Genomic DNA, 9798 nt, shown 5'->3' with positions numbered 1-9798 from the left:
CTCTACCAAATCAATCGAATCAAACGTCGAACTTTCAAGGGCTTTATTCTTGTGTTCCGTTTTGCAACTGATTTGTGTGGTTTTTAAGCATACGAGAAAGAATGTGAAATAATAGCTAAAACGCAAACCTTGGTGGAGGTACAAGTTTCAGGTTTTCAACATGGTCCCAGATGGTGTTTTGGAAGAATCTATGTTGACGAATCCAAGGGAAGTGGCCGCCCTTGTAGCCAATGCGGTCATTTCGAGGTTTTTTAAGGAGCTAAACAAAAAAAAAATGAAGATATTGCACAGAGTTTCTATCAATCGATGGTTTCTGTGGAAGCGACAGAGGGGATTTTTTATTAGTTTAAGACAAAAATTGACCCACTTAGTGATTGCACTAAAACTGGAACATAGCCAACTTTGGCCGCGACCGCGTTCTCAGGTTACCTAGGTGGAAAGCGGGAGAAAGACCCTACCAGGGTACCTGGTTCCTATTTTTGTATCGTATTCCTATATTTTCTCTTCTGCTGCCAGAAGGCACAGTTATGTTACAGACTGTCCTTTCTTCACGAGGTGGAGAGCACCTGACCGTTCCCTGCCATTTATCAGGAAAGTTAACACGTACATGAAGGCACAGCTCTGCTGCATGGAGAGACAGATCACCGCGTGACACACAACTTCGGAGATTGAATGGATCTTGGTGAACAATGTTGAAGTGGAGATCTCCCATCTGTTCTCCAGTGTCAAATGGATACTAAAAAATAGAAGTTTCGAAATTAAAAGAGCATGTTTGTATATTGTCCAGTGCTCACCGGACTGGAGTAACCCCTGACTACTTTGAACGGCATTGAGATGTCGCCGAATTGGTTGGGGCTCCTGCTCGGTGTGGAATATACGTCTACAATTATTAGTCATACTACGCCACCTCAATGACTCGTTGAATAACTGACGAAAACATTTGCTGAGCGAAATGATTGTATCATGATATGATGGGAAGCCATTTTGTTTCGCTTTGAATTCTACGCTGGACGAATACAAGTATTTTGCAAATCAAATGTAGTTGGTCAACAAGAGGACTGAGAACGTATAAACCCCGCCCCTTAACTTGTATGGTACTAAATAAATAATTAAAGAATTATTGGTCATTGCATGCGCCTCTCACAGATTACCAGGATCCTATGGCTGGGAGGGTAAAACTTGATCTGTTGTATTTGTGGAACGGCGTGTTTACAGACCGAGTTATTTTTAGATTGATCTTCCCGCGAAACCAGAACTTTCCAGCCAACCACAAGTCTTGCTTGAGACATTATTACCCATGGGATTGAGAATGGCCACTCTTGCACACAAAATCGTATTAATTAAGAAGTCGTCTAAAATAGCTTTACATTGGTGTTGTACGCTCCTGGGTATGCAGGGCTTCTGAAATTACTTAATCATATACTAGTACAAATAGACATGTTTCACATTTGTAGATTCCGCAGATTTTCAGAATTAAAAGATTTTTAGGTCATCGGATAGAAGATAGTGAGCACAACGGTATGATAAAATATGTTACTGAATCTTCGACCTCGGATATTGCATTTCTAGCTTTCTGATTTGTTCACTCAATCTCGGTTATCATGTCGTATACCGTATGACCTAATAAAATTGAAACTCGTTCCACTGATCTCTATTTTGAGATTGGAAAATAATTGGCTTTATTGAACTGTTTAAGAATAATGTGGTGAGTGAGTCTGGAGCAAAAGCCAGGAAAATATACAAGGGAAGGATCAGTGGAATGTAAAAGGGGAGGGGATGGGTAGGAGAGACAAAGCTCCAAAACGATCCTCAGACCCTTACTTGCTGTCAACCAACTCCAACCAGACTTCCCACCTCTTTTTTTTCGGAAACATGTTTCGCCAATTGACGGCATTTTTTACGACAAAGAGGGAAAGAAGTTGAGGCGATGACTGCCTATTGTCTTATTGGTACGAACTTGAGCCCTTCCTTTTTGCATCGGGATTACAGCATTATTATAAGACGGTTACCTTCAGTGATATATTTTGGACAGTTTGCATTGCTCTCGTTTTTATTACAATTGCAAATGCAAAAATTCGCTCATAAAAAAAAGCTTCAAAAAAAAAGGAAATTATACTACATTACTTGCACAGGCTTACCATTCCCGACAACATGGTGTAACACATGATACCGAGTGACCACCAATCGCAGCTCGAGTCGTATGGCTCGAGCAAAATGACCTGGAATAAATATAACTTGGGTTATAACAAGTCTATAAGTGGTTTTTATGAGTTAGAATTACGGCTACTATCCTTGAAGGGTTTTCGAAGTTTTCGCGAAGTAAATCAATTTCCCCCGATTTAAGATATGGTAAACGACAGGAACGCAACGATGGGTGGAAAACTGAAATGTTTTTCGTGTATGTGCTACAATCATCACTTCAATAAAATGAGCCAATCTTGAGCATCTGCAGAGAAGCCTGAAAAATTCTTACCTGACTATTTACTGAAACCCACCATGATTGTTTGAAATATGCACTTATAAATAAATAATTAAGTGGCGCTTGCATGGGCACAGTCAGTGCGGAGCGTATTATTACTGACACTAGATATTGTTTTGACTCTTGCTTATTTAACCACATGGATGGATAGACTGCTTGAAGTGTGTGGAACAAACGCTAGTGACAAGTCAGGCCTCGAACAATTCCCGTGAACGTTACAGTTGAGTATGGTCAATGGTGACGTCGGCGGCTGTGAACGTTCTGCACTTGCGTTTTCAGGGAGTTACGAAACGATAACAGCTGCGGCGAGGATAATGTTATTATTCAACAAATGAGGTGAAACTGTCATGCTGTACGAGCTTCACGCATTTTAGCATAGTTCCTTGCCATACGCTAAAAACGGCAAATTTAAGGTTTTGATGACAACGGGAGCATCATAAATGACCACCGTAAATGAATACTTCATTCTCTATCTTTATTTCAAATATCTCGTGGCAATTTAAGTTGCCGTTGTGATTTCTTAAACCATGTACGTATGTTTTTTAAACTGACGTTAAATGACCAGACCAGTTTCAAATCTGTGATGAGGACTTATAGACGTAACGATAAATTTTTAAGTTTCTCTGTACGTTTCTACCCAGCTAATGCCAGAACGAGGGCCTCAGGCGTTAGATTTTTTGCTCTTTTGGATTTTAGAATGACTTCCTCGTCACCTTTTAGTCATCAACGTTGCTTCAAAATATAATTTTGTTGTATCGTGAGTATTTTGTGACTTTTCATAGGCGTTCACGTTGAATAACATAGGCGAAGTATCCTATCACAAGGATAAGTATCAACGGGGTGTGGAAGTATAAGAATAGGGAATAGAGAATTTTGTACAAAGAAAAAAGGGAATGCATCGGTGGCTCAATTGGTTGAGCATCGGGCTGTCATGCGGGAGATCGTGACTTCGACTCTGGCCGGACCAACACTCAGGGAGAAAGTGTTACCTTTTTAATTACATCCGCAAATGGTTAGACTTTCATGTCTTCTCGGATAAGGACTATAAACCGTAGGCCCCGTCTCATAACCCTTCAATGTTCATAAACTCTGTGGGACGTAACAGAACCCACACACTATTCGAAAAGAGTAGGGCACGGAGTTCCCTGTGCTGGTTGTGGTGTGGCTTTTACTTCAGCAATGTGGTCGGCTTGGCGTAATCTTCTGAATGGACTACAGATCGATGAGACCACATAACATACAAAAAACCTGTATGCTCACGCGTTCTTGTCGAAACTGCTGAAAACTGGTAACTATACCTTGACTTGAAGAGTGCGTCAAAAAAAAAAAAAACTAGTGTGCAGCACGATCACGTTTTCTCTATTCAACTAACCAAATCATCGCTTCGTAGCATTTACGCGGTCTTTTTTTGTTGTCTTCATTGTTTATTAAATTCGTTATAAATTCGCGAGCCAGTACACCTGGCCAAGAACAGCTTCGCATCCTGGACTTTTCCCAGCCGAGCAACTTCCGAAGAGGAGGCCAGGGAACCGCCAGGATATTGGAGCTAGGAACCTACCTCTGGAGCGATATACAGGTCCGTCCCGCAGATCTCGTTGTCGCAGATTTCTTCGAATGGCGTTCCATAATGGGACAGTCCAAAATCAGCTATTTTGATGTGTCCCTCTCGGTTGATTAAGACATTGTCAAATTTCAAGTCCCTTAAACAAGAAATTGCGAAGAATATGAAGGATATGAAGGATAAATTTCTACTTGGTAATGGGAAAATATGTAAGAAATTTGCAGAAGAAAAAAAAGGGCTTACACAAAACATCATACATTATGGACTTTTTTCTGGAGGCAGTGTGGGCTAGCGCTTCCCCATGAGATCTGAAGTTCCCAGTTCACGACCTATGCATGAAGACAACTGAAGTTGTTCCTGGTAGTCTATATGTCTTATTCTTGATGGCTCTTGCATTTGTGAACAGCTTACCTTCTGAACTTTCTTAAGATTGTTCTGCTCTGTATTATAATTTGTTTCAAAAGCCCTGAAAAGCCCCCAAGGATGATTGGTCAATTAAATGATTATTTATTTATCTCATGATACATACCGGTGAACGATTCCATTCAAGTGCAAAAATTCCAAGCCGCAGATGATTTCAGAGAGGTAAAATCTAAAGTAATACAAAAAAAGAAAAACAAATGAGAAAAATACGTTTCTGCTTCCTCAATGACACTGTCATGTGCAGATTGAAAAGGAAATACCTTGCGGTTGCTTCCGGAAACCTTCCATCATTATTTTCAAGATCTGTTAATAAATCTCCGCCTTCCATAAAATCCATTACGAGACAAGCTCGCTGATCCTGTTGGTCAAAATAAAAAGCATGTCGATTAAAATAAAAATCATGTCGTGCCACCTTATTCTTCGCTCTAACCAGGAGCCCAGAACTTTCAGCTTACAACTCGGGTTTTTTTCTACGATCTTTTTTTAGAATGACTTTTGTCTAATCAGTTATTATCACCTTTACCAATCAATCTGCATTGTCGCTGATTAACTCGAAGTTGAATAAATTAATCTCAAGAACAAAAAGAAAATAAAAGAAGCAAAAAGAAGAAAAGCTGAGACACGAAAAAAAAACACCCAAAACTACAAGCCGGAACAAGTAGTTTGTACCAAGTCCTAGTTTGTACCAAGTCCAATCAATACCAACTAACTCTTGTATTACGAACTCAAAGCTTTGGGATTCTAATTCTAGTGTACCAATGTTTTAATATTTATTTCGTAAGCCCAAATTCTATACGAGACCGCAAATAGCTGACAAGGTGAGACGCAGATAGAACGTATGTTTTTGACAATCTGTCGTATACAATCGTCTATTGTTTTTTCGACAATACTTAGGGTGCGTAACCACACTAGAGGAGGATACTTCGGATAATATCTAAACCCGGATTTTTGAGATTCATTCTATGACAAAATTCAATGATCAGTATTTCAAAAAAAATCATCCAAATCATGAATGCATCAATCCAAAGCTGAATGGCAAAAAGCCGATTCTGCAAATGGCCACCACGGAAAGAGGCATAACGCAGAGAGGCATAACGCAAAAAGTCATAACGCAAATAGCCATAACGCAAACAGCCATGACGCAAAAAGGCATAACGCAAAGAGGCATAACGCAAAGACGCATAACGCAAAAAGACATAACGCAGAAAGGCATAACGAAGAAAAGCATAACGCAAATATTCATAACGCAAAAGGCATAACGTAAAATAGCCATTAGGCAAAGGCCCTTTGAAGAATGGAGACTAGCTGTGTACTCCGTAAATAGTTTCAGCTCTGAAAAAAAATGTCAATGTATTGTTCAAGGGAAAGAACATATAATCGCTATCGAACTTTTTCTTCCTGTTTAAGTTATGCCTCTGCGTTATGGCTCTGCGTTATGCCTCACTGCGTTATCTTTTTTGCGCTATGGCCATTTGCGTTATGCATCTTTGCGTTATGTCTTTTTGACGATGCCTACTTGCATTATGGTTGTTTGCGTTATGGCTGTTTGCGTTATGCCTGTTTGCGTTATGCCTTTTTGCGTTATGCCTCTCTGCGTTATACCTCTTAACGTGATGGCCATTTGCAGAATTGGCTTGTTGCCATTCAGCTTTGGATTGATACATTCATGTTTTGGACGATTTTATTTTAAATACTGATCATTGAAATTTGTCATAGATATACCTCCATATTTATGACAAGCAGTTTTCCACGCAGAAATGACACACAACGGCTACCGTACATGAAAGTTTAGCCCAGGCAAATGTTATTCTCGCACCGTTTTTACCGTACGATCGAAGACACTAATACGTGAAAAATAGTTAGGTTTTTTTAACTCATAGTAAGGTGTCTTGCAAATTTCACACCAGAAATTACACTCAAATTTTCTTTACAGCAATATTGCTACCACCTTTCCTACAGCTGAAAAAAACCTTATCACGCATATTTTTCATCGTTTCTTTTTATCGATTCGCCAAGGTATTTTTTTAACTGGTGGCATTTTCATTGAAGAATTCCTCCAAAACAAAACAGTTCACCACTAATGCGCCAGTCAACTCGAAACTTCAACATCCCCCCATCCCGGGCAAAGCCCGGGAATTTGAACTTTTGAAGACTGAATCGTTCAAATTCCCGCCCCCAGGGCCAAAATGGTGTTCAAATGCCCTACTAAAGAACAATCGTTGTCGGCTCCTGTCGTCTTTAATAAAGACCTTTTTTTGTAAGCCAATCGCTCACGAATGCTATATCTCTTCCTTTCAACTCTTCCATCTCGTCCAAACACGTGTTTTAAAGCTGTTAGCAACTTCGGCGTCCGGAAAAAAAACATCTGAAACCTGACACTACCGGTTCAATTTTCCCCACCCCACGCAGGCAAAGGTCAAATTCCTCACTCGCCGGAAACAGAAGATAGTCAAATGCCCGGGGAATGCCCGGGGGAGGGGGTGTGGAAGTTTTGATTTGATCGGCGCATAATTTTTTTGCTTTTTGAAGTTGCATGCAACTCTGCATGGGTATGTTTGTTTGCGTTGTCATGGCAAAAATCCTTGTTTTTTTGACGCTGAAGAATCCATTGATCCGAGATCACAAATCCGTTTTTGGATTTTCCCACAAAACGCACCCCTGCAAGGCGAGATTTGCCACTCTCATTTCCTATATATGGTCAAACGTTGGTATAATGCCTGGTAACGGAGGTCCAGTGAACCATTGGCAAAGCTACACGTCATCAGAAAGCGGCGCGAAGGTATAAATTTAATTCCATTAAAGTGAAAAAATGTTGTTTTACAGATCTGATTAAAGCACCGGAGGGGAAGTATATTGTATCGGGGTAGCATTAATTTGCTCTTGAATACTTTTCCGTTAAGATTGTTTTCAATAGAGTTAATTTGCGTATTTTTCAGAGTCCATACAAGAATCCATCAATCTTAAAAAAAACTTAATCTTTTTTAGGGGTGTTTAGCGTTTTTGCAAGGATGGACCGACACCATTTCCATTTTTTTTTTAATCGACAGGATACCAAAGACTATTCTGACATTTTTCTTCGAAATCGATATCGATACTGTGACGTCAACGAGTTTACTGGTAAGTCAAGTGATTTGCTTAATGATCATGGCACGTTAATGTTGATTGTTGCTTAGTACTTGCAAATTACTTCAACACCACAGATAAACAAGTCAGATGACCGTCGTTCATTTCACTCAGCGCATATGCCTCGGTACACTGGAAATGACCGCGCTCTTGGTGTTGATCACTCAACCAAATGAACGCAGGCTCAGGAGGAGAAAAAACGTTAGCAGGTCATGTGCAGTATCAACAGTATCGATACTTCTCCACTAGTATCGTATTTTCCGATCCAACACCAGTGTCGCTGCTACTGAATACTTGGTATAGGTATCGGCCCATCCTTACTTGCGCAAGGATTTTACAAGCACAATATGCTCTGCAATTTAAGGCAATTTCCTCTTACATAGTCGACAAAGTGCCCTCGCAATTCCATGATAAACTTATTCCAGCATGATTGCCCAATATTCATGGCTGCTTTTTCGCAGCGGATCGTATCTTCATCTTCGGTGGTAAACATTTGTTTCACGGCATAGAACCGATTTAACTTTTCATGTTTACAAAGGATGACCTACAATAATAAAAAAAAATGTCAAGACTCAAAGTGGAGAGTTTGCAGTTTTAAGTTTTTAGATCGAGTTGCTCTTCTTCAAGTACCAAATAGAGACGAAAAATCAGGCAATCAGGTTATTCTTGGATAGGTCATGCCGTCCCCTCTTTGAGACAATAGGATAGACCCAGCAACGGTATTTTCATGCCCTTCTCGTTGCATATAGTGAAATGGGTTTATCAACTGGGTTGATACGGTAAATTTACCACCGTTGAGAAATTTGAAAGCTGAAGTTTGAGCGCTACCCTTTGCTCCGACGGGGGGTTAACGCTTAAACGGTCAGCTTTAAAATTTCTAAAATAAATCATTAATATTATTCGATTATTATCCTCATCATCATCATAGGTTTACAGCCCTTATCCGAGAAGACTTTAACTTTTCACCAATTCCACACGAAATGACCATATACTCAGTCGCAGTGTTGGTCCGGACAATTATAGAACCCACCTCCCTCCCGCACAGGCGTTTGGTTATCTGATGCTCAATCAACTGAGCCCCTAGTGCGCGACGATCGATAAATATTGAAGACAGGATCTTTTGTTTTACGGTTAGAATCCATTGTTTCCGTTGAATATTTTTTGTCGATTATTTCTAAACCCACGCAAGCTCATGGGTGACGTCTGAATGCTGCGTCAACTCCACTTCCCAAACTTGTTTTGCGTGCAACTTCCAAATAATGTAAATACCCTTCTTGTACCTTTCGTACTGAGAAAATCACGACGAGGAAAGACTCTTTATGAGCTAGTTGTTTAAGGAAATTAAAAAAAAAAAAAAAACAGCAGTAGACTAGCAAAGTTTGTGGCATGATTATGGTGCTGAAGCAAGAATCCCCCTACAGGAAGGGGTTCCTCTCCACTAACTGAAATAATAATCTCTAGTAAAGTGGGTAAGTGGGGGGAAATTATTGTGTGTGTGGATGGTGAGTTGAGGGAAAATCATAGCCAAAAATTAGTCTGTAAAATGAGGAAGAGAAATTCACAAACCAAACTCTCAACCTCACAGTGGAGTTAGCAAAACAGAACAAACTCTGTGTGAAAATAATAACTTTAATTTTAGAAACAACCAGATGGTACATGTACAACAAAACTAAATCAAGTAAGAGGGATAAACAAATATTTGAACACGAAAATTATTCGTTCTTAAAAAATAAGAAATAATAAATAAGAAAAAAACCCTACATGAAACCTTTGTTCTTAAAAACACAGGAAGGGGCAGGTAAAAAACCCAAAGAAATCCCATGCAAAATGAAACACAGTAGGAACTCTTTTCATTACAATCTTCACAGCGTTTAGCATCCAAATTATCGAATGACCTCAATTACCTTTCCAAAAGAACCTTGTCCCAGGATTCTGTCAAAAGTTAGTTCTTTGGGGCTTTCGATCCAGATTGCCTCTTCTGGCAGCGATTCATCATTCTTTGTCGGTGTACGCTCAGTTTTGGTTTTTGGCTTCTTGTTGAATGGCGAGCCTGAACTTGATTTCATGAGCTTTCTTTTAATTTTTCTTGGGCACTGCAACAATACAACAGGGAGAACTCAAGAGATTTTAACTGCTTTGTCTATGATATTGGTGAAGGGCTCTCTTTTTTTAATAAATCGGGCAACTATTTTGGTCAGTTTTCATTATTTCA

General features: G+C 39.7%; 1 protein-coding gene across 1 annotated transcript in view; it reads right to left on the bottom strand.

Annotated features, from left to right (window-relative positions):
* Positions 1-454: 454 nt before the first annotated feature.
* The window catches only part of LOC138012923 (calcium-dependent protein kinase C-like), an 11454-nt gene continuing 2110 nt past the window's right edge, over positions 455-9798 (bottom strand). The window contains exons 3-9 of the mRNA XM_068859862.1: positions 9491-9679; positions 7966-8130; positions 4724-4821; positions 4570-4632; positions 4038-4179; positions 2139-2219; positions 455-736 (exon numbers count right to left, since the gene is read on the bottom strand). Coding sequence (XP_068715963.1) covers positions 455-736; positions 2139-2219; positions 4038-4179; positions 4570-4632; positions 4724-4821; positions 7966-8130; positions 9491-9679 — 1020 coding nt within the window. The remainder of the gene's footprint in view (positions 737-2138; positions 2220-4037; positions 4180-4569; positions 4633-4723; positions 4822-7965; positions 8131-9490; positions 9680-9798) is intronic.

This window comes from Montipora foliosa, chromosome 1 (genome assembly GCF_036669935.1).
Source record: "Montipora foliosa isolate CH-2021 chromosome 1, ASM3666993v2, whole genome shotgun sequence".
Taxonomy (NCBI): Eukaryota; Metazoa; Cnidaria; class Anthozoa; order Scleractinia; family Acroporidae; genus Montipora; species Montipora foliosa.
This window is presented reverse-complemented; position numbering and strand designations above follow the sequence as displayed.